Here is a 24,758-nt window from a genome sequence, read left to right as displayed (position 1 = left end):
GACTCCCATTGATTAGATTAATTGGAGCTTTGGATTCATAGGAACCTGTATTGGTGGGTGGGAAGATGAAGAGAAATGTCCAATATGTTAATTAAAACCTTTAATAACAATTTACTTGAGACTAACTTCTTACCATTTTTTTCTTAATACTTTCTCCCTGAATGCTGCTGCTGTACCCTGTCCACTATGTGCAGTGAATGAGTGGTTGAGCAAGTGAGAGAGAGAGAGAGGGAGCAGAAAAAGCAGGGAAGATGTCAAATTGTCAACATGCTTATATTTTGCATTAGGCTCCCTCTAAAACATGGCCCTGTAGACGACTGCCTACAACTTTACCTATGCCTTGATCCGCCCTGCATAAAACAACACATAAACTATTCTCATGTTTACTTAGGAGGACGAACAGCAGTGTCTTACTTTCACCCCTTGTATTCCTGAAAGGGTTTGGCTTTGTGAAGAAATAAATACTTGGATTAACCTGAAACTGCTCCACAGTGATCCCATGTCATCTATTACACCTTCGAATCACAGCAGAAAGTGAGAAATGAAGTAGTCTTTTGTGGTCAGTAGAAACAAGAGGGGACGGGGGGGTTAATGTTTAATGGTCACTTTTCCTCTCTGTGAGAGCCCTTCAGACAAACTATTACAACAGTTGAGCATTACAAGACGTATTCCTCAATTTGAAGCAGAGTTTATCTATTTTAGAACCGCTTGTATCCATGGCAACAATAAAAAAATACACAGTTCTGTCCATGTCTTGTGTAACTCCTGGCTCAGCTTGGAGTTTCCCTCCTAATAATCTCCAAATCAGTGCAGTGTTGGTACTGTGGTTCAGGCGGCTCCACCCAGGTGGATTGTGGGAGTCTGTTAAGCCCGCTGTTTGGAAAGGTGATGACGGCTGTGTCATTAAAAATGTCAATCAGACGGGCTGGACAAGGCAGCTGTGTCTCCTCACACACAGGCACAGTCTGAGAAATGTAGCTGTAGTCACACTTGAACTCTCTCTCGATTGTCCTGTTAAGATGACAGACAAAAAAGTGTCACCTTACCTCCAACTTCTTGAAACATTGTCACTCCTCTTCATGTCTTATACGCACCTGTCCTTCATGCCACTGAAGCCATTTCCAATGATTATTAAGTGAGGAAGACGTTGTGGGCTCCAGTTCTTCCACAAAAGATTGTTGTAAAGGGCTTTTCCACAATGCATCAGGTAAAAGAATGTGGGCCTGGTGGCAAAATGCTTCCCCTCCTGCACATTACACAGAGACAGGAAGGTGAAGTTATTTTCTTTGACTTTGAAGTGAAGTCAAAAAAGTAAGGCTTCATAATTATTGAACAAGCATCTGTTATTTGCATTTGTTGATTTAAAGCAAGCAGTAATGTTCCAAATGTTTGTAAATATTTCTCTCAGTGTCTTTTTTTTTTATTATAGTATTTTCCAAGTTATTGATCTGAGATTCTGTCAAATATGATGGGAATGTTTTCCCTTTGGTAGAAAACTCTTAGATTCCCACAAGCCTTAAGACCAACCAACAATACTGGAAGACTTATAAAACAGTCCACACTTACAGCTCTGATAATGAACAACAATATTTATATCTGTAGGACAAGTCGACTGGTCTAAAAAAACGTACTCCTCTTTAAAATAACTTTCATAATAACAGTACTTACTTTATAAAAACACCTTTACCTGGGGGGCAGGAAAAGAAAATTAGTAGTTGACAACTAACTCACCTCGTTTTCTGTGAGCACAGTCAGTCCCAGCTCTCTTAAAACATCCCTCTCTCCAGAGGAGAATACAGGGTCATAGACAGAACAGTTTTTCAGTGGAATCTATTGAGAGGACACAACATTGTTATTAGAACAGGCTCCCATGTAGGAAATGTATTCAAACATTTCCTTTACCTGTACTGAATCCAGCAGCAGCAGCAACATGGCCAGCTGGTAGCGAGCTGACACACAGGAGGAAAAGGAGCCAAGGCCATAACACACACACTCCAGCTGTTGACATGGTTCAACATCTGTGTTTGTCTGCAGCTGGTCGCTAGGTTTCTCTGTATCCTTGTTCTCAGGAGGTTTTGAGAGAAATACTGATCCTGCCACTCGCAGCTGCTCTGGAAATCAAGAAGACGAGAGAATCGCTCAGTTGCAACCTGAATTATTTCACAGGCAAAGTAAATATTTGATGTTTATCTCACCTTTCCACTCCTGGCAAAATCTCTCACATCTTAGCTCGGACCTATAAGGTTATGATAACTTTAGTTATTACAAAAGTGATGGAAATGTGTACCCGCCTGAAACATAAATATGCCGTGCAATCCTGCAAAATATACGTCTTACATCGTATCTCGTATACGTTTAATAGTTTTCCCGATGTCCAGCTGCTCCTGACAACATGTTGAATCATAGGTTGAATCTGATGACACGTGAAGTAACTTTGATTTCCGCGCGGCGCCTTTTCGTCGCCGGGCAACCTGCCACTCATCACCTGTGTCCGACATCTATGCTACTATAACTGGTGACCTATGTACACTAAATGTAGACTTTTAAAACACATTTCACGATTTGATAACTAAGTTCATTCTCAAGTGCCGCTTTAGTTCAGCAGAAAGAAGCGAACCCGGACAATTCTGACTGTAACACCTATGTTTTCTTCCGGTGTTATGCCGAATATTACTAAAAAATATATATTGTTTTAAATTATTTAAATTATTTAATTATTAATTATTTTTCTTCGATACATTTAAGACTCAATAGTGCAGAAATGTGAAAACAATAATGCAAAAGACACACATTGTCAGAGGAACCAAATTTGTTAGTGGGTTTTGCGAGTACAACCGGAAGTACATCTCCTGTCGTGTGAAAAACGAATACGCTTGCTATTCAGCCGTAGCTGGATTTTCTTTCGTTACAGCTAGAAGGAAGGTGAATATTCATCTGATACTCAGTGAAGTGGTAAAAGGTTTAAGGTGAGTTAAAAAAATCCTCTTTTATATATTCCCACACGCTAATAAAAGCATTTTATATTAGCCTTTGATAGCTTAGCTTTAGATGGTAAATGCTAACCCGTCTTCACGTTGAGTTTTTAGAGGGAGATCTATCCATAAAGTTGTTTACATATGTTGATTAAGAGTAACTTTGTGTTAACCTGCTCATATACCTTTACATTTGAGATTGTACTCTGTGAGTTAACCTGTTAACTTCTTATTAACTGATCAATACAATGACCATGAGATTAAGGCTAAAAAGCATTTACAGTAGATACAACAGGATGGACTTGGATTTAATGTTTAACAATTAAATATCAATATTTTGTACATCAACTAGCTTATTAGATTTCCTCTACAGGTAGCTTGGTTGTTATGGACATGGAAAGGTGTAGCTGATCCCTGTGAGTTTTTAAACTATCCTGAAAGTTGGTGTTGTGTTTCTTGTGATATCCACAGATGTCAATGTCCCATCTCTATGGGCGGAGAGGGGAGGAGGAGGAGGAAGGTGTGGAGATTGAGAGCTTTGAGGTGACAGACTGGGACCTGGCTAATGAGTTCAACCCAGAGCGCCGGAGACACAGACAGACCAAGGACCAGGCCACCTACGGCATCTGGGCTGACAAGGACTCAGACGAAGACGAGAGGCCAAGCTTTGGAGGAAAGAAGTAATGCATTGGCATATTCTTTTGCTGCTATAATATCCCTGTAATATCAAAGTTTTTTTCCCCCATCTTTTCCATCGCTTGCCTGATTTTAAAATCATCTCCGCCCCACGGACAAAGTGCACATCTAACATCTAGGAGCAAGCTTGGTTTAAAAGAGAACAGAACCCTTTCTTTGTCATTCCAATAATTACTAACACTAAATGATTTGTTGTATTTTTTTCTAGATCTAAAGACTACAGCGCTCCAGTGAACTTTGTGAGTGCTGGTCTGCGCAAGAGTGCAGCTGAGGAGAAAGAGCAACAGCAAAAAAGGGGAGGTGATTCTGATGAGTCTGATGACGATGGTCCTTCAGCCCCTCCGCCTCCTCGTGGTACTGCACCCAAAAAACTCCAGATGGTAAATATTGTGGTGCATTGTTTAAACCTATGGCAGTGAATTCTGTAAGCTTGTCCTGTCAAACACAAGTTTGTTTTTATTTTGTAGGGTACTTTCAGAGGAAACCAGTCTCAGAGATTTGCAGGTGGCATACAGTCTGGTAAAGGCATTGGTAGCTGGGAGAAGCACACAAAAGGAATTGGACAAAAACTTTTGCAGAAGATGGGTTACCAACCAGGGAAAGGCCTGGGCAAGAATGCCCAAGGTGGGTTTGCCTGATGATGTTATCAACATTTTTATAATAACATGTGTTTTACAGGAACAACACAGTAAAACTGGAATATTTTATTCTGAGAATTGCAACTTCTTTTGCTGCAGGTATTATAAACCCCATTGAGGCAAAGCTTCGTAAAGGAAAGGGAGCAGTGGGAGCTTATGGCAATGAGCGAACCAAGCAGAGTCTTCAGGATTTCCCTGTGGTCGACTCAGAGGAAGAAGAGGAAAAGGTAGAGTGTTGCACCTTAATGTAACTTTTACTCCTGCCAAAGTGAAATTTATAACCAAGACATCAGTATTTTTAACCTTTTCCAAATGTCTGCCATTTGTAGGAGTTTCAGAAGGAGCTGGGTCAGTGGCGCAAAGATGCAACAGGCCCTGGAGGAAAGAAGAAACCAAAGTACTCCTACAGGACTGTGGACGAGCTGAAGGCTAAAGGCAAGCTGGCAGTGCGCAGTACTGCAGCATCTGCTGGAGAGTTGGCACAGGTTAAGGTATGTTTGAGAAGAATGTTAACATCCTTTGTCTGGGTGGCACTATGGCTTTAATCCTTACACATGTATTAAAATGTACTGTTTGTATTAGGCCGCAGAGGCCTCGTTAAAGTTAAATGTCATTTTACACACAGTACAGTCCTAATTCAAATGTTGTTTAATTAAAATGTAAGTAGCTGGAACTAATTTTCCATAATGTTTTCTCCAAACCATAGGTAATTGATATGACTGGAAGAGAGCAAAAGGTGTATTATAGTTACAGTCAGATGACCAACAAGCACAGTGTTCCAGATGAAGGTCCACCAAGCATGTCAACTCAGGATCAGAGGGGATCTGGCTTTGCTCTTCCTGAACTGGAACATAACCTGCAGCTCCTGATAGACCTCACGGAACAGGACATATTACAGGTATGAAATGACCAAAAATATCTGCCAGTTGTCTCTGGCTATACCAATATAATGAAGGGTTTTTCTCCCCTAGAAAGTTTGTATGAATCCTTCTGCTACTTCTTCTGTTACCACATGACCTGCGGTTGATTTTGCTGTCTCATCACCTGCTCCTCTAGTCTGCTAGACGTCTGCAGCATGAAAAAGATGTAGTTGTGTCTCTGAGCCATGAGTCTCGAGCGCTGCAGAGCAGACTGGATGCAGAGCAAGATGCCATCCAGAGAATGGAGGCTGTTCTGGCACTGGTGGAGCGTTTTCCTTCTGGAGAGATGGCACCAGGGGAGGGACCCACAGTGCAGGTACACATACAGTAAATCCACAAAGACCCACAACTGCCGGCCGATTTAGTATTTGCTCTGTCATCACAACCATAAAGCTAATTGTTCCGTTTTCTGCTTTTCTATCTTAAGGAGTGTGCTCGGATCTTTGAGACTTTACAAACAGACTATTATGAAGAATACAAGACAATGGGATTGGCAGACTTGGCGGTAGCTGTTGTTCAGCCCTTACTCAAAGAGAAACTTCGCTCCTGGGACCCTCTGAAGGTATGCTCTGGCAATGTTTTTTTGAGGGTACCTTTTTTCGACTTTTGCTTTAATTATTAAGGATGTAGAACAAACTTCTCAGACCTTTTTTTATTTTAAATAATTGCAGGATAGCTCTTATTGTCTGGAAGACATCGGACAGTGGAGAGCAATACTTGAATCTAGAGACCTCCACTCCAGTGCTCCAGATTCTAACATGGACCCTTACCACAGGTCATTTTTAACACACATACATATCAAGCCATGCACATTTGTAAACGATAAGTGTTACACTTTGTTACTCTCATTCTGTCTCCTGTTTTTGTTGATTCAGATTGTTATGGGAAGTGTGGATCCCAGTTATGCGGTCGTGTGTGTCAGGCTGGCAGCCTCGTATCGTAGTGCCAATGGTTGACTGTGTTGAAGTGTGGGCTCCTCTTCTCCCCCTGTGGATCCTCGATCACATGTTGGAGCAGCTGATCTTACCGCGGCTTCAGAGAGAGGTAAGACGAGCTCACACCATGTGACCATAAGACAGTGTTGTAGTCGAGTCATTAAACGTCCAGTCTGAGTCAAGTCTAGAGTCTTCATTTTTCAAGTAGGAGTCGGGTCTGAGTCACCCAAAAAAAAAAATCAGAGTCAAGTCTTTATTACCTGTCAAGTCCAAGCTACCTCAAGTCTGATTCAAAGATGGGCTTCAGTTTTTCACTTTAGCCCATTAATTTATTGATTTAATGATAGAGAGCTGTAACTCTCTATTATCTGTGTCTTCATGTGCATACTGTACCTCGGTCCTAGAAGATGTGAGAGTGTGCAGTGCCTCATGCCTTAATGCGCATGCTGCTCCTCTTGGGGAGACGCACTGATCCTTTTTGCTGTGCTGGGATCACCGCAGTTGTTTAATACACTCAAAAATACCTGCAACCCACCCTTATTATTAATCAGAATTCAAAAGTCTACAATTCATTGATTGAATTCTATGACGCTGTTTGCCAAATCCAGAGTTAAATTACTGCAATCTGCACATCACTATGGCACACAAACTGTGGCTGAAGAAGACAGTATGTTCACGTGTGTGCAGGGGGACATGTGCAAGCTTTTTCTGTAAACTCAATTAATTGTTAGGGCCTTATTTAAATAACATAAACACTGTAGTTATCAATACGTACAAGTACTCCTTTCCATCTTCAGAGTCCAAATGCAGTAAATGCTTGTGTCCCAGTCAACAGTGCGCGAGTCAGAGTCAAGTCACAAGTTCTTAAAATCAGGGCTCAAGTCGGACTCGATCTGTGTCCTGGACATGAGTACTACAACCTGCCTTAGCCTTACTCTGATAAATACTCTGGTTTTTATACTTTCCCATGATTAACTTTCCACATTGCTGACTGTTTTTCCTTCCTTTTTGTTTTTTTTTATGTAGGTGGATAACTGGAACCCTTTAACTGACACAGTGCCCATCCACTCCTGGATCCATCCTTGGCTGCCTCTGCTCCAATCTCGTCTAGAGCCTCTTTACCCACCAATCAGAAGTAAACTGTCCAATGCCCTGCAGAGGTGGCATCCCAGTGATGCTTCAGCTCGACTCATCCTGCAGCCGTGGAAAGATGTATTCACACCTGGTGCATGGGAGGCCTTCATGGTGAAAAACATCATCCCGAAACTGGGTATGTCTTTAGAAGTCTGTCATGACAGTTTATGTAAATACATTACCCTGCAGTTTTATCCCTCTCTGTTTTTTACTTTTGACTCTGCCTTCTCTTTTTCTCATGACAATTTCAATTTCACTCCTCAGCTCTGTGTCTGGAAGAGCTGGTTATTAATCCTCATCAGCAGCAGATGGAGCCGTTTCACTGGGTGATGGATTGGGAGGGCATGCTGTCCCCCTCCAGCCTTGTGTCCCTGCTGGACAAAAACTTCTTCACAAAGTGGCTGCAGGTCAGTGAAAAAAATGAACATGGTAAACTGTAGATAAAAAAATATTGTAATTGAGATGCAAAGTTTGTTTTGTACTCTTTGAATTCAACTAATTCACTCAATTGTCTTTTTATTGAATATAGGTCCTGTGTTCATGGTTGAGCAACAGTCCTAACTATGAAGAAATCACTAAATGGTATCTGGGTTGGAAAAGCATGTTAAGTGACGCCCTGTTGGCACAGCCGCTCATTAAAGATAAATTCAATGAAGCTTTGGACATCATGAACCGTGCAGTATCTTCAGGCATGGGTTGGTATCACAGTATAAGAAAACAAAAACATGAACTCTATAGAAAAGCATTCCTTTTTCCTCTGCTGATCCAAAGTACTTACTCTTGACATTTTCACAGGTGGATACATGCAACCAGGTGCGAGAGAGAATATTGCATATCTAACCCAGACAGAAAGACGAAAGGATTTCCAGTATGAAGCCATGCAGGAGCGCAGAGATGCCGAGAGTGTTGCCCACAGAGGCATCAGTGCTGGTGTGCCGACAAACTTTAAAGATCTTATCCAGACCAAGGCAGAGGAGAACAACATCGTCTTTATGCCTTTAGTGGCCAAACGGCACGAGGGCAAGCAGCTGTACACATTTGGGCGTATTGTCATCTACATAGACAGAGGGGTTGTGTTTGTGCAAGGAGAGAAGACTTGGGTGCCCACTTCTTTGCAGAGTCTGATAGATATGGCCAAGTGAGGTTGGACTGACTGCTTCCTTAATCTGTCATGCGTAAAAGAGAATATGTTTGCTTTTTATGGAACTTCAGCTTGCTGATCCTTGTCATATGTCTATGTACATTTTTTTAACTGTCAATACTCGAACTGTGAATAAATCATTTTGGATTAATGTGGTCTGCTGTGTTACTTTATAATTCTGATTTAACATGCAAAGATTAGAATAGAATAGAATTACTTTATTGATCCCAAACTGGGAAATTGTGACATTACAGCAGCAGTTTATCCAACACACAATATGAGTTAAAAAAACAACAACACAATGTTAGCAAATCTAAACATAATATAATAATAAATACAAAGTAAATAAGCACTAAAAATATCAAAACTAAGAATGTGAATATATACAACACGGATTTAACTAAGCATTACTAGTCTTAAATAGGAAGATTAAATGTAAATGTGCAAGAACAGAGTCGTAAATGGTTGTAAATTAAATATGAAAGATTAAATATGGAAGATTAAATGTAAATGTACTTAAATGTGGATATTTTGGTGAAACATACCATTGCATGGCATCTCTGTCATGGAATTGGTATTTTGTATACTTGTATACTCAGATTGTAGATAATATTTTGGTATTAGAAATGAACAGAATAAGTACTTATATTTCATGTAACATGTATTGCGGTCTTAATTTACCACCTGTATACGTACAGGTATTTACATGTATATTACTGTAGGTGGCAGTGTAGCTACACAAACTGGTTTTCTTTAGTCTATCCGGTCTGAGGTTTGGCACTTCAGGGCTTCCGTAACTGGTGGAGCTTTTCGTTGAAACAAAAAGTGTCCTGTCCATGTGCATTTGCCCACTTAATTATCATTTAATTCGTGTTTTGGCATCACAGAGGTAAGTGGATATTTATCAATATATAAAATAATGTTCCATGTATTTGTTTTTGTCATGTTTCCGATTGGAAACCTTGTTAACCGGAAGGTTACGCTTGTTAGCCATTGAGCTAATCACAGAGCTACATTGTTAGCAATATGAAACACTGATGGTACGTAGCAAACGTATCTGTAGATGTCTAAACATTGCTTATTGTTTTCTTGTTGCCTTCAATTCATAATGTCCTGTGTTTATTCAGCCAGGCATGTCGTCAGATGCTTTGAAGAAGCGAAAGTCAAAGGTTGTCCGCAGTGAAGGAGGAACCCCAGAGATGAAGCGAGGTCGCGGGGATGGAGAGCAACACGTAAGAGACTGGAGGGACTGGTGGAGGAAAACCAGGAAAACTGAGGGACAGTAGTGGGCTGCAGTTTACTCAAAGACCACCAATAGGAGGCGGTCTAAGGTCCAGAAAACCTGGAGCTGAATTCCATCTACTTTACATTTCTAAATCACATTACAGCACACAATGTCACAAAGTTATTAATTTATTGCTCTACACTAAAACAACACATGAGTTCAAGCCTGGTTAGTGTGCTGTGTTATTGACTTATTTGGTGATTACAGTTCAACTATATTGTAACATTGTATTAGCTTAAAAATGTAGTACTTATATGTTTATATACATAGTGTTATTGTTTCCCCCATTTCATTAAATTAGGACTATCGTTACAAAAAGTATTATCGTGGTTAAACATAGTTCTGTGATTGGTATGAAGGCAAGTGGCAAGCCACATTTCTAGTCGATAAGGAACAACAGCCTACCTTTTTGAAGCATAATGCTCTTACTGGAGTCGTCAATGGTTTGATATACACTGTGAATATTGATTCATTTTTTGTATTTGTTTTCCATCCAGGATGCCCGTGTGTACAGCGAGGATGTTGAGCTGGATGCCAGGGACCCTGGGCAGGATTACCTACAGTACAAAGAGTCATGTGAGAGTTTGGCCACACTTATGAGTGAGATCCAGGCTCTTAAAGCCAACGGAGCCAAGGATGGGGTAAGAAGCATACTATTAAGATACACAACTAAACAACTTTGCCATCAATGATGGGTACTGAAAATCAGTTTTACAGAAAGTTAAATGCTTAAATCAGTTAAGCTGATGGACAAATAGTGCTTCTGTTGGTATTAACTTTAACTGTCCCTCATATTAAATGTTGGGCTTTCCATAAACGAAAGCTGTCAGAAAAACAGTGGACTTGTCATTGCAATATAGTTGGCTTTTTTTCTCTCTTGTTGAGTCTGATAAAGTAGTTTGAACTAACAAGTTGCAGCTTGCTATTCCTGTAGACTTAATTTTAGATTAGAAGGATGGAAGGGGAGATTGGTAGACTGTTAAATATAAAAAACCTAATTAAATAAAAACATGGTAAAACCATAGGAGTTTGTATTCTACCATAAGAGTTTTTTATTTATTTGATGAATTCATTCAAAACAATACAAACATAAGTCTCTAATCTCAAAAGGAGCAGATAGAAGAATAATCTTACATAATCTGCCCCTCTTTCAAAAGACATAAATTAACATCATTCAATGTGCATCATTTAATTAGAGAAATCTAGAAATATGATTCCAGGACTTTCTGTTGAAACAGAGTCGTACTGAACCGTGACCCCAAAAACGAGGGGACCATACGTCCCTCCTGTAAATGTGACGATTGTGGCGCTAATACGTCCGTGTCTCGTTATAAACTGTAGCGTCTGATGTTGCTGTTATATCTTTACTGCAGCTGTCATAGTCGTGACGTGAGAAACATCCAATTTGTTTGGGTGTGTTGATAAGGGGAACAGAGTTAAGATGAGCAGGTTAAGTTGTTCGATACAAACTCAAAGAAGTGAGATAACAAAGCACAATTAATATATACCAACCTAATATTAACATATAAGATAAGCTCGTCACTTGTCTATTTGCCTCGAGGCTTTTTAGAAATCGAGCTACTCGATTGATTCATGGAATCGTTTCAGCCCTAATCCTAACAATACCCATCTTTAATGGTATATACAATTTTACTGTGTTGTCTTGAGAAATCTAATGAATTGTATATTTCACTGAGTTATTTTGGTGTCTGAAGTCTAACCTGTTACATCCGTTCTCAGTGTGCTGAGGTCGAGCAGAAACGCATGCAGAGTTGCATCCACTTCATGAACCTGAAGAAACTCAACCGTCTGGCTCACATGAGACTGAAAAAAGGCAGAGACCAGACACACGAGGTAACTCCAATACAACTCTCAAGTGTTGTAAAAAGTAACCAAATATATAGAAATAACAAATCGAGTTAAGTTCAGTCTTCCATTTATTGTCTGAAAAAGTGCTGCCTTAGCTCTTTTTTCTGCTGATTAGAAAAGGCAAGCTGAGCTCCAAGCTCTTTGTTTCTACTTTTAACACCTCACTGCTGTAGCTGCCTCTGTCAGCAAAGAAAACGTACACACCCCTGGATTGGTTTTTGTGTCGAATATATGGATCCTGCATCAAATCCTTTTTATTGAACTGTATTTTTTATTGCTTCCTGGTTGTAATTCCCTTAGGAATGTGGCATGTATTGATTGCAGAGTTAGTGGGTTTATGTTTGCAAACCAGCCTTAATTCCTCCCTTTTGTTCTTCAGGCAAAGCAGAGAGTGGACGTGCTACACCTTCAGTTACAAAACCTGCTGTATGAAGTTATGCATCTTCAAAAGGAGATCAGCAAGTGTCTGGAGTTCAAGTTCGTACAAAATATTTCATTTAGTTTGAACACAATTAAAAATAAAATGAACTCACAGCTCATTAAAATGAGTTGTCTTTCACATGTTGATGGATAAGACAGTTATAGCAACACCTTGACATAGTACCAGTATTACCCTTTTTTCTCATTGACACAGTTTTATGGACATTTATTTTATGAAGTGAAATTACACAACCTAACAAGTACTGAAAGTGTTTCAGGGCTCCAGAGACCAAGAGTGCGACTAACATTCTAGGTCGCACAGTTGCACCTGACGCTGCCCGGCTGAAAACATAGATTTCTTTCGCAAGCGCATCATCTCTCTGTGTTCGCCTGTGACTGAACTCACACTCATGGTAGGATCATATCGTGGTCTAAACCAATGAGAGACAGAGCTCGGGCGGGTCTTTGCCACTGATTGGCTGTGGTCCTGTTCACTGCTCTAAGTTGTGTGTGTTTAAAAATTGCGAGCGACCTGAGCGCCAGAGTAGCCCAACTGAAACGGAAAAAGAAAATAAATGCGACAAAACGAGGGAAAATGAAGAGAGGTAGAAACATTAAGAAAACTAAGCTTACTGTTACAACCAGCCCTACTACTGTCATTCCATCCATCCCCACTTCTGAGAGTCCATCCAGCGAAGACACGGAGCCCTCTGTCCTCACATCCAGACTGAGTGTAGGTTGCGGACACCGGCGTTGAGCCTGATGATAGACTTATTTTACCTCTGGTTATTGTAAAAACAGTAAATTAAATAAAATTAATCATAACTGATTTTAATTACAGATGGTTCATTTTTAGGTCACCCAGAGGTGAACGTGTTGTGTTGGTCACCTAAAAGTTTCAGCGCGACATCACTTCTAAATGCAGTAGCCTGCTGTTGCGCCTTTATCACCACAGACAGAGGTCCGCTGGTTTAACCGTGGAGCAGCGCTAAAATTCTTCCTCGAATTGCGCACGGAGATGGCACAGATTCATGGCGCATAAAAAGTCAGTGACAAGAGTTAGATTACGATATTGCGGACACGTAGAAGAACAGACTCATATCAAAAGTCGTTTAACTGAGTTTACTTAGTTGAAGAACGTGCACTCATACGGAGCTGATCAGACTGCAGTGCGCAACGCTGAAGGATACATTCAAGTCTGTTGGTTTGGAAACAACATGTTATCATTTTATAATGCCTCACACTAAAATACCCGAAGATGACTTCGGTCTTTGCATCAAAGACACTCTGTGTGTTTTGTGACAACTTATTCATGTGAGCAGGTTTTATCTGTAATGAACCTTAACGAGTGCAAACTGTGCTGTGGCCTGACACACACACATCTAAAGTCTCTCTCTCTCTCTCTCTGATCCCAGGGCAGGTAGAATAACCTGTGTCAAACTTTCTATAGCCTTGAACAGCAATATTAAAACATAATATAATAATCTCAAACAAAACATAATTATTTATGTTTTCTTCTGTAATGTGGTACATTTAAATATTTCCATGTGCCAACATGCAGTTTGCAATGACAGAGTTAACACCTCTGCTTAATGGGATAGGACTCAATAGGACTTTGACACCCCTGCTCTACACCTTTATTCTTGTTTAAAAATCATTCACATTATATGAAAGTTATGGAGAGCGATAAAAAGGTGACCTTACGGCGTTAAAGGCGACACAATGGAAAAATTTGGTTGCACCAGTGCAACCAATGCAATAAGTTAGTCTGGAGCCCTGTGTTTAGTTGTGGTGTTAAATTTCCCTACACATTTAAAAATGGCAAGCGTCTATCATTCATTAACACTATTCATACATATCTTTTCATACTCAAAGTACATCTCCATATGCTTAATTAACCTGATTGCTTCCTGTTGCAGGTCTAAGCATGAGGAGATAGACTTGGTGTCTGAGGAAGAGTTTTACCAGGAGGCTCCAGAGCAGATATCCATGCCTTACGTCACAAAAACTGATCCCCATCAGCTCACGCTGGCACGACTGGACTGGGAGCTCGAACAGAGGAAGAGGTAGCAGACTTGCACAGTGCATTAATAACACAATCTGATCACAAAACAGTCTTGATGATTTATTTTTTTGGGAAGCAGATTGCATGTATTAAGCATTTGTGTTTGGACTAAGGTTGGCTGAGCAATACAAGGAGTCACAGTCGACGAAGGAGAAGATCCAGAAGAGCATCGAGGTGAAAAAGGAACATCTGACAAGCCTGCAGCCTGGACTCAATGCCATCATGCAGGTACAGAATAATGACTGTTTGGTTACCATATTGTAATGGCTGTGAGTCTCAGCAACTTCATTCACTATTTATGACATTTTAAATATATTTGCAAGTTGATTTAAGACTTTTTGGATTTGATTGAGGTAAAGGTCTTAACAGCTGTGATTGCACCTGTAATGATCTTGAAATTATGATTTGCACTCCGTCTTCTCTCACAGGCCTCTCTGCCGGTGCAGAAGTATCTGTCCATGCCTTTTGAACAGACTCAGAAACAAACAGAGGTTGCTCGCCACCTGCCTCCACCTCTCTACGTTCTATTTGTTCAAGCTAATGCCTATGGCCAGGCCTGTGGTAAGTGAAGAACATGCTATTTGTTTCATAATATAAGTTTTTCAGAGATTTTCTGAATGGGATGGCAGCTGTAATTGTTAATGCTGCAATTATTTTTGTTTCCTTTATAGACAAGAACCTGAGTGTCTCAATCATCGGAGATGTGGATGAGGCCAAGGCCCTGTCGAAACCTCCAGATGATTCCCAAGGTACAAAATCTGGTGTCTAGTTGGTTTTTCTGCTGTTATTTGTTTTGTTTAATTTTTCAAGATTTCAGAATTTTGAGAAATTCATCCTCAACAACCAAGTGTTAAATGATGTTCTGTTTTCTTCCAGATGATGAGAGTGACTCTGATGCAGAAGAGGAGCAAGAGAAAACAGTGAGTCTCAGGCCTTGCTTTACTTTAACTCTCTCTCTCTCTCTCTCTCTCTCTCTCTCTCTCTGACATTTACACTCAAGTCATAGAGTTCAGCGATTTCTTGACATACCGGGCTGTGCAGCGGAAACACAAATTTAATCCCTGGAGCCTTAGCTGTCTAACTTTGTGGTCTGATGGGTTGGAGAGCAGATATTGATCCCTTTCTGCATCTGAGGACGAAAGCCAATTCTCCTAGAATGGCTGGGTGACTGTAACCGGAGCGCTTGTCCTGCATGCTCGCTCAGCAGCACCAATCCAGTGCTTGTTATTGGTGTCGGACTTTGTGTTCAATCTTCTTTATACTTGGGAATATATGTTTTGTGTTTTGAACTTTAAGTGTCTGTATATAACAGTACATCATAATAGTCTTTTCTTTGTAAATAAATGAAGCAGCCTCCTCCATCTAGCTGTTACAGCAGAAGGCTAAAAAGCCAGACATGGTAATTGACTATCATATTTCTCTTGTGAACAGCTGGAATATGATGCTAATGCTTTTTTTTCCAATTTATTTGATGTGCCACAATGTCAAACATGCATTTTGTTTTGCTTCTCTTTTCATCTCGTTTCCTTTTTTGTGTTTGTTTTTTTGCCTGTGTGACAGAAGAGGAGAAGGCCGACTACAGGAGGCCAGCTGGACGACAAAAGACGAGAGATGCTGAAGAGGCACCCTCTGTCCCTCTGCTTAGACCTCAAGTGTAAAGGTAACAGTGTTTACATTCTTAGTGATTAAAATGTTTCATGTCTGCACATAAAAGCCATTTATTTTGTGCACCCAGACACACTCCTTCTCTCTAAAGCAAAAGTCAGACGGGGTAATGTAACTTTAGCTGTACTGAATATGATGGTAACTGTACACCACTGACATACTGTTCATAGGGCATCCAAGAAAGGATGAGTGACCCACTCTGCTTTGATGTCATGACACCACTTGACCCTCTTGTTCCCTCTGCTGGTGGCAAAAGGAATAGTGACAGACAAAAGGGAGATCTGCATTGCAGGCGTAACTCTTCCTAAAGGGGGGAGGAGGGAGAGAGATGTTTGCAGCACTGTAGGTCTGCAGCAGCTACCACATGCTGTAAGCACATTTTCTCATCTGTAACTTGTGCTTTTATTTCCTCTTCCTCCCCCTCTCCCCTGTTATCTTCACTGCTATAGTGTTCAGTTTACTGCAGTAAAAGCAAAAACAGCAGTGTCTGTACCTGTGAGTGACAGAGTGTCTCTGTGTTCACTGTGACTGCAGACAGTGAAGCTTGAAAGACCACCATCAGCATAGTATGTATCCCCTGGGTGCTGCTAGCTACCGTCGTGACCACACCTCGTTATTGCTCTCTGAGTAGAGTAAACCCTCGGGGACGTTTAATGTGAGGATTAATTAAAATAGAGAGGTAGTATTGATATAGTTCATCACCGTGTGGTATCCATCATGTCTCCACAGATGGCAGCACCCTCCATCTCTACTTCTTCTACCTCATGAATCTGAACATCATGACTGTCAAGACCAAGGTCTCCACCTCCTCAGACCTAAACACAGCCATCAGTGCAGGGTGCGTATGGATCTCAACACCTGTCTACCTCTTTGTGTCTGAAAGAAAAGTCTAATTATGGCTTCTTTTGCAGGGATCTGCTGAAATCTGACACTCTGCTCAGCTGCCTCTACACCAGCGACCTTGGGCGAGACACTCCCAACCCAGCTAATCGCTACCAGTTTGATAAAGTCGGGTGAGTGTTTGAATTAAAGTAAAGAAGATGCGGTGTTTCCTGTCACATTTAATGTATTTCATAAAATTCCAGCTGAATTAATTCATAATTTCCCTTAAGGATTGTTTCCTTTGCTGATTATTTGGAGGAGCTCGGTCACCCCTACAAGTGGGTGCAGAGTCTGGGAGGACTCAATTTTCCCGATGATGCTTCAGAGGTGTGTGTAAAGTTATGTATTATCCCGGTTGAGCTTATTCCTGTGTGTTATAGCTCCATCATGTGTGTTGATGTTTATAATTATCCAGGGCGTGTGTGCTGGCAGTTCACTGAGTGCCAGTCAAATGGAGAGCACCATGAAGCTGCTGAGGGGACGATTGCAGTCCCGTTTGGCCTTGCAAAAACAGTTTGCCTCTTTAGGTACAGGATATTTTAACAACCACACATTCAGTACTACTTTGTAAAACGTTATCATGTCTAAGATTTTGTTTTGTGCTAATGTCCTCAGAGCACAGCATCATCCCGGTGTCCAGTGAGTGTCAGCACCTCTTCCCTGCCAAGATCATCTCCCATTTAGCTCACTGGAACACCATCACCTATGAGGAGTACATGGTATACTTATATGAACTTCATTTAAATCATCTGTTCCAAAATACACCTCTTACAACACAGATGTCATGATACTATTTGTCTGTATTTATAGACTATGCCGTATACACGTCATGTGACTGATGCTGGGCTCGCAAAGGAGACTGACCTCTACTTCATGAGTGTGGTGGAGAGGGGCACAGGTAAATACTAGCTAGCACTGATGAGTGAATTAGAATTTTTGTTGACTCATTTCATTTGTGAAAACCAACTCCTTGATCTTTTCCTTCCTCAGCTCGTCTACAGGCCGCTGTGGTGCTGAGTCCCCGTTACCCAGAAATCTCCCCCCTCTTCTCCCTCTCTCTCAGCTGGAAGGGGGAGCGCAGTGGAAGCACTGATGACAACCTTCGAGTATGAACCTTTTTTTTTTTTTTCATTGATCACTTATCTTCCAAGAGCGTGTCCTGTGTTTTTGTGAAAGCTCTCTTGATGTCTTTTGACATGAATCATCTGCTCCTTTTTTTCAGGCCATGGAGAGCGAGGTCAATGTGTTCAAAAATGAACTGCAGGGACCACGGCCAGGCCACCAGCTCCTGACCAATCAGATTTCCCGCTTGTGTGTCTGCCTGGATGTGTATTTGGAGACTGAAGGACAAGATGATGGCGTGGAGGGGCCCCGAGAGTTTCCCAGAGAGAAGATGTGCCTACGTACTGTCAGGTACACAGTCATTAGAATCAATTATTTAACTCTCTACAAACTTCTGCTCATAAACACTAATTAACTGTCGGGACAAATTGACTGTTTCTCTGACGTCTCGCTTTCTTTCTCAGGGGCCCAAATCGACTGAAGCCGTTCAAGTACAACCATCCTCAGGGCTTCTTCAGCCACCGTTAATCCTGTTTCCATGTGTCTGTACTTTACAACTCAATCTCCATCAAACGTACCTTTTGTGACTCTTTTCTTCTAAAGTGTCTTTTTTAAAGTCTTCATTACAAATTGAAAATAAACCGTTATATTCTTGAATGAGTGTGTATCTGGTCTATTTAATAGTGTTTCATCCATGATTTGTTTTCCTGCTCAGCTCCTCTGTCTCCCTCTTCTACCCTCACCTCTCTCTGTGCTGCTCTATTTATAGGTGCAGTCTGCTCTCCCTGATTACTATGCCGCTGTGGTTCAGTGCAACAGTGAGCTGAGTCATTTCCCCAGAGAATTTTGTAGAAGGATATAATATCTGGTTTATTGTTTAGCCTTTGACCTTTCTTTTTTCATCCTGGATGCTGTGATGAGAGAAAAACATTGTCCCTCCCCTGGGATACTGATGTCATTTACTTCTAAGTAATGATCAGCTTGCAGCCTTCAAAATAAGTGTTTCACACAAACATTGTGATTTTTGTTGCATATTGGAGTCCGAATCTAACAGAATCCAACCTGATCCAGCCATGAATACTTCTTGATTAGGCTGAATGGATAACCAGAATATAGTGTATGTTTCTAGGAGAAAAAGGTAAATATATTAGATGTTTACCATTTCATTTATAAAGGACAAAAATGATATGCCTAAAAAAATCGGTGAGTAATGCTGTTGGTAAATCAAAGAACTAATTGGCAAGAGCAAAATAAGCTTACTTCCCTCTGCTGTGATCCATGCAGTGGCCATGGATCCTTTTAAAAGAAAGCCATCCATCAGATTGGATGAGATTGCATTTGAAGGAGAGACTGATGACTGAAGAGAAAGCCTCCCAATGTCAGCCAAAGTGGGTCCAATGTCAGTGATGTTAAAAGTGTTTTTTAACATCAATTGAACTGTTTGCTCTTCAGTTTTATAGACGAAATGTAAGAAGCATTTCTCACCTGATGCTGCACTCATTAAAGAAAGATATCAACACCTGGTCTGTAGAAGTCTATGAATAGCTCAAATACTGCTATGAGTCATTGCATTGTTGCAGAATTAAAGTCTTGAGCCTACAAGTGATCAGCGTAATGCATAATTGGTCATGAAGGTAATTATTAGATTAAAGTAATGGGAAAATTAGGAAGCATTAAAGAATTGTAAAACAAAAAGGGCATTGTGTGGGACCTTTTCTTTTTCTAGAGAGTCATATCAGGAAAAGAAAAATGTAAAAGAGAGTATTCTGTGCATGCCAGCAGCTCTGATCCTGATTTATACATGAGTGTGGACTCTGGGACGTGAGCAAGGGTGCGGTGGCTGTTTTGGGTGAGTACAGCTTGCTCTACTCAGCCGCAATGCAGTGCAGCATTTACCTTTCAGCCTCATACCTCTGGATGACTCGTCTCAAAACATGAATCTTCACTTAAAACATGCAGTCGATGTTTTTTTTTTGTATTGTACACAGACTGAGAAAAGCGTTTGAGTTTGATATTTATATTCTTTATTTATCAGTTTCATATTGCATATTCTCAGTAGTTATACATAGCACAGTCATCATTGTCCTAGCATTGCAGACCAGAGGAGTGAGATGCTGCAGCTCACCTGTCAGGAGAAGCTGCATTTTAAGGTGCGCGACAAGCAAAATTCAAGTCTTTCTAACTCGTGTATCAGTAAATATAATAGACATTTGTATCTGTTAAATATACATTTTTATATATAATATTTGTCACAATCTTTAGCTTGACATTATTTTGACATCTACCCTTGAAGGCTTCTGTAGATACAGCAGGCCTCTACCGTCCCCGTCAGCGGGATTCAGTTTAAATGCACTTGTTATTGATTAAGGGCAGTTGTCACATTCAGATAAAGAGTTAGGAGCATTCTGCATTCACTACAGTCATACATCAGAAGCATAGGGGGAGGGGGTGTAGTGGCCATACTTAAGGAGCAAGGGATTATTTGCTACAGAAATCACTATTGCTTACATACCATCGCCTGCTTTGCTTTTGGTCATTTCTCTGCCTTTTCTCCTGCTCAGCATTCATAGTTCTTTGGCATCTCCTCTTCTGGTGCCTTGAAAGCAGCATGTTCATCTTATTTCTTGACTTTCTCCTCCTTGCTCTCCTTGGACTCAGTGCCAGACGATTTCTCAGCTTTCCCTTCGTCCTTTGTCTCCTTACTCTCCTCTTTACTAGCCTCCTTCTTCTCCTCTGGCTTCTTCTCCTCTGGCTTCTTCTCCGCTTTCTTGCTCTCCGCTTTCCCAGGTTCCGCTGTAGGCACGGTCTTCTCCTCTGACTTCTTCTCCTCCTTCTTGCTGTTCTCTGTTGCCTCAGGCTGGGGTTTAGAAGTAGGCTTTACCTCTGGCTTGGCCTCTGATTTAGGAGCAGAGGGTTTCTCCTCCTTGGCGGGGGGAGCGCTATCTTTCGGCTCAGACTTGGGGGAAGGTTTTTCCTCTGCAGGCTTGCTTGGAGTGACAGGTTTTGTACTGTCGTCAGCCTTTGTGTCTTTTTTAATATCAGGTTTTTCTGACTTCTCCGGTTCTTTCTCCTTGGGCTCTTGTTTCTTCTCCTCCTTCACAGGTTGCTCTTTCTCCTTCTTTTCCTCACTGACAGGCTCTTTCTTCTCCTCTTTCTTCTCCTCTTTCAGGGTGTCTTTGGCAGCAGCAGGCTTGGCCATTTCCTTTACTGGAGACTTTGGTTCAGGGGTCTTGGGGCGAGGAGATTTAGATTCAGGTGATTTGGACGGAGGTGACTTTGCTGCAGGTGACTTTGACTCATCTCCTGACGGAGATTTGGTTGCAGGCGATTTAGCGGGTGATTTGGGAATAGGGGATTTGGCTGCTGGTGATTTAGATTCTGGTGATTTTTGTGGGGATTCGACAGCAGGAGATTTAGGCTGAGGGGATTTTGAAGGAGGGGATGCACCTTTTTCTGGAGATTTTGATTTGTCTTCCGCTTCCTCAGCTGCTTCCTCACCTGCTTCCTCTTTCTCTTCCCCTTCCTCCTCCTCTTCCTCTCCCTTTTCTTCCTCCTTCTCTTCTTCTCCCTCCTCTACCTCCTCCTTATTTTCTCCTTCTTCACCCTCTCCCACCTCGTCTTTGGTTTCCTCACCTTCCTCCTCCTCCTCCTCTTCCTTCTCTTCCTCCTCTTCCTCATCATCTGCCTCCTCTGTCACCTCCGTCACCTGGGTCTCATCCGTCTGTTCCTCCACAATGACGGTGTCTGAGATCTCCTCTCCTTTCACTTTGAAGTGGCTGGAGAATCTGCCTTCCAGGTAAGAGAACGGACTACCTCCTGACACGAAGCGGTTCTCCTCCCCCTCCAGTAATTTCCTGTTGTTTTAAAACAAGAGATGCTGTCAGTGAAAACATCAATACGTTTTGACATAAAGAAGCTATATGTTAAATATAATTAAGTGCTTTTAACCATGTCTAACCTATAAGCAGCTATTTCAATATCCAGAGCCATCTTGACATTCAGCAGCTCCTGATAGTCTCTCAGCTGACTCGCCATCTCCCATTTAGTCGTTTTCAGCTCATTGTCCAGGTGATTGATCGTTTCCTGCAAAATAAATAGATGTTGACCAACAAGTCAGAAGTCCTGCTGATGTAAAGACATGAATGTGTATGAGAATAATGAGGTTGTTGTGTGAATATCCTGCCTGTAGAGAGTTGAGGTCATCATGGTGTCTGTCTTCACTCTCCATGCGCTGCCTATCCAGGGACTCTTTGGTTCCTCTGAGAGTCTCCAGCTCGATGGTGCGGCTCTGGAGCTGACGGCGGTACTCTCCGATCTCCTCCTGAGACCCACGGATTGCATCCTGGTTTGACCTCGCAGCATCGGACAGACGCTCCATGCGCACTGCAGCAAAGCAAGCAAAAGCAATCATACAAATTAGAAATCCAACTTGCTGTGTCACACATTGACTGGCCTCTGTTTTAATATTGTCTTACTTGAGATGCATATACTGAAGAAATAAAATGTACAGTTTTGTCTTCACTCTCTTAAACCTTTTGCCCGGTTCTTTGTCCACAGGGTTTCAGAGAGCAGGCAATCACCGCTGGAAGCCCTGCTAACCTTGACAGTGTCCATCTGTCAGTCAGAGGTCTGACTCAGCTCGCTGCCCAATAAAAGCATGAATGAGCCACACTGCTGCAGTCAGCTTGACAGCACACAGAAGGTCACTCTGTCGGCACCTTTGGCTGCTTTGTAAGTCACTTTGCAGCAGTACAGTACGAGTCACTCTATAGCTCATTAAGTTCTGTTACATGCAACTAAACAGCTGCATAGCTGCACCTGCACAGCTAAACCCCTTCTAGGCCTTCAAAGCTTCAACGCTTCAAATCAATAGTGTATTTGTGTAGAGCACCATGGTCAGCAGCTCTTGGCCATACTTGAGAAGAAGAATCTCCTAGAGGGTTAAAACAATATGAGGTCTCAGTTACTGCCTGGCTTCGGAAAATACATTATATCTGCATCCAAGTGTCTTTTTTTTTTTTTTTTTTTTTTTTTTTACCCCAGTCACGACAGGACAGCAATAAATGCATGAAACCAGTGAAGAAGCATTTGTTAATCTGACTTTTCTGCCCACCACAAACAGTGACCTTGAAACGTTTCTGTTTGTTTGTTGAGTTTCAGGGTTAGAGCCACAAATCGGTGAAGCAAAGACACAGCAACAGTTCCCCACGGAGAAGGTGAAAAATAATAAGGATTTTCTCAGTGTGCCATCTCTTTCCTGAAGTGCTGGCTTTAACTGAAAGTCATCTTTCTGCGAAAACAATGCGCCCCAAGTGATAGTTGAACATTCTCGGTATATTTTGGTTCTTGTACGTTTTTATTGCAGTCATCTAGCTCAAAGGTTATGGAGTTTAAGTTATCGTATCAGAAAGGGCAAATCTCAGGAGAGGTGTGACTTTACATTTCAGCACCCTGGACAGAGATCACTCCCATCGTTTGCAAAGAAGCAAATCGAACGCGGAAATTTTCACAGTGATTAAAAACCAGAATATTTGACAAACTAGTTTGACTTTACTCACCCTTGAACCATTGTTCTGCGTGCGTTGAGCTCTTGGTTGTGTGAGTGTCCAGTTGCGTGCGGATCTCTCGCAGTGCCGCGGTGACGTCCGTCTTGAGCGAGTCTCGCATATCATAGCTCACCTGTGCCCCCTGAATCTGCGCGAGGAGCTCCGCCACTTCTTCCTCGTGGTTTTTCTTAAGAAAAGCGTCCTCCTCCTCCAGGGCACGGAGCTTCTTGTCCAGCTCCGTTCGCGCCAGTCGGCACTCCTCTACATACTTCTTCATGGTGCGAGCGGCAGCCTCCAGCTCTTCCCGGTTCCGCGCCTCATCCTCCAGCCTTACCCGCAGGTGCTGTATGTCCTCCTCCAGGTGCTCGTGCTCCAGAGCTACGCAGGCCTTCTCCCCTGTAAGTTGCTGTAGGAGACCCCTCAGGTCCCCCAGCTCACGCTCGTAGTGCTCCCCAACTGAGGAGCGGCCGGCCTGGTTCTGCCGCAGAGCCGCCGCTTCTGCTTCCAGGTTGCGGTTGTGCATCTCCAGGTTGCGCACCTTTTCGATGTATCCGGCGAACCGGTCGTTCAGGGTCTGCAGGATCTCCTTCTCATTCCTCCTCGTCATGTCACCGTTAAAGGTCTCAAGGCTGTCGACGGAAGGCGGCTGGCTGTAGGTGAGGCGGCGGCGCTGGGAGTGGAAGCCGCTGGAGGACACGGAGGTGGGCCGAGCCTTGCGGTACGAGCCCGGGCCGAAGAAGGGATGCTCCATGAAACTCATGTTGAGCGGACTGGAGGAGGACTGACTGCAGCAGGAGGGGGAGTGCTGGCTTTTATAGGAGGGAGGGAAAAGTCACTCGTCAGCACCAGCTCACACTCTGTTTAAAGAGATATCTTTGCTTCACAAAAGTACTGGCTCCGCAGAAATAGCCGTTTCACCATTATCAGAGGGACTTTTTTCCCCTTTTTTTTTATTTTACTGTAACAGTAAATGAGGCATATTGTAGCCCAAAGCATTACCTTTGTAATGGAAGTATAGTGTTTATGATATATTGTAGCATCACTTATTAAAAGGTTATGCATAACGTGGGGATGATAGGCTATTACCTGTTTTTCTAATTTCAAGGCATGAGCAATGTTAGGAATTATTGTTTGTAGTATAGGTTGCAATAGTTCTGCAAAATATATTTCTGTTAAATAGTTGAAAGAAAAATAGTTTAAAATAAGTTCAATATATATTTATATATATATTTTTTTTAAAGATATGCTGAGGCTAATGTGTGTGGGAAGGGATTGTGAGGATGTGCAGTGTGTTCTGCTGATGCTCTCTGTAGCTTCAGTGCTGCAGTGTGAGTTTGCAGATCCATGCCAACACCCAGGGGACTCAACTTAACTGCTGGGCCATTGACAGCTCACTCACCACACACACAAACAGGTTTTTGTTCATTTCTGTCAAACTTCAAATCTTATAATATCTTTTTATTTATTTCTTCATTATGCCATGTGACATCACCAACAAACACACACACACACACACACACACACACAC

The 24,758-nt window shown here is 41.9% G+C and overlaps 4 protein-coding genes and 1 long non-coding RNA gene across 5 annotated transcripts; 2 read left to right on the top strand and 3 right to left on the bottom strand.

Annotated features, from left to right (window-relative positions):
• Positions 1-584: 584 nt before the first annotated feature.
• Positions 585-2,632, bottom strand: srrd (SRR1 domain containing). The gene is made up of 6 exons (XM_061038083.1): positions 2,338-2,632; positions 2,196-2,236; positions 1,903-2,111; positions 1,732-1,830; positions 1,095-1,246; positions 585-1,011 (listed from the first exon to the last, which is right to left on the bottom strand). Exons 1-6 carry the CDS (start codon positions 2,496-2,498, stop codon positions 771-773), a joined length of 903 nt encoding a protein of 300 aa, XP_060894066.1. The 5' UTR covers positions 2,499-2,632; the 3' UTR covers positions 585-770.
• Positions 2,633-2,841: 209 nt separating this feature from the next.
• Positions 2,842-8,587, top strand: tfip11 (tuftelin interacting protein 11). The gene is made up of 15 exons (XM_061038061.1): positions 2,842-2,966; positions 3,444-3,652; positions 3,877-4,048; positions 4,136-4,292; positions 4,406-4,533; positions 4,636-4,797; positions 5,013-5,204; positions 5,363-5,542; positions 5,654-5,788; positions 5,898-6,001; positions 6,102-6,270; positions 7,188-7,431; positions 7,560-7,702; positions 7,825-7,990; positions 8,091-8,587. Exons 2-15 carry the CDS (start codon positions 3,444-3,446, stop codon positions 8,435-8,437), a joined length of 2,508 nt encoding a protein of 835 aa, XP_060894044.1. The 5' UTR covers positions 2,842-2,966; the 3' UTR covers positions 8,438-8,587.
• A 599-nt stretch (positions 8,588-9,186) lies between these two features.
• On the top strand, positions 9,187-18,341 carry thoc5 (THO complex 5). Its single transcript, XM_061038060.1, has 20 exons — positions 9,187-9,325; positions 9,564-9,668; positions 10,219-10,362; positions 11,462-11,575; positions 11,970-12,067; positions 13,930-14,076; positions 14,189-14,303; positions 14,504-14,636; positions 14,747-14,824; positions 14,952-14,995; positions 15,636-15,735; positions 16,470-16,578; positions 16,652-16,753; positions 16,853-16,949; positions 17,038-17,149; positions 17,238-17,341; positions 17,433-17,520; positions 17,613-17,728; positions 17,845-18,035; positions 18,149-18,341. The coding sequence occupies exons 2-20, from the start codon at positions 9,570-9,572 to the stop codon at positions 18,210-18,212; spliced, it is 2,055 nt and encodes a 684-aa protein (XP_060894043.1). The 5' UTR covers positions 9,187-9,325; positions 9,564-9,569; the 3' UTR covers positions 18,213-18,341.
• LOC132974191 (uncharacterized) lies at positions 12,532-12,784 on the bottom strand. The gene is made up of 2 exons (XR_009673101.1): positions 12,644-12,784; positions 12,532-12,563 (listed from the first exon to the last, which is right to left on the bottom strand). It is a non-coding gene; the product is annotated as an uncharacterized LOC132974191 (long non-coding RNA).
• Positions 18,342-19,691: 1,350 nt separating the features above from the next.
• Positions 19,692-24,072, bottom strand: LOC132974189 (neurofilament medium polypeptide-like). Its single transcript, XM_061038059.1, has 4 exons — positions 23,243-24,072; positions 21,868-22,067; positions 21,643-21,767; positions 19,692-21,538 (listed from the first exon to the last, which is right to left on the bottom strand). Exons 1-4 carry the CDS (start codon positions 23,988-23,990, stop codon positions 20,302-20,304), a joined length of 2,310 nt encoding a protein of 769 aa, XP_060894042.1. The 5' UTR covers positions 23,991-24,072; the 3' UTR covers positions 19,692-20,301.
• Positions 24,073-24,758: the final 686 nt, after the last annotated feature.

This window comes from Labrus mixtus, chromosome 5 (assembly GCF_963584025.1).
Source record: "Labrus mixtus chromosome 5, fLabMix1.1, whole genome shotgun sequence".
Taxonomy (NCBI): domain Eukaryota; kingdom Metazoa; phylum Chordata; class Actinopteri; order Labriformes; family Labridae; genus Labrus; species Labrus mixtus.
This window is presented reverse-complemented; position numbering and strand designations above follow the sequence as displayed.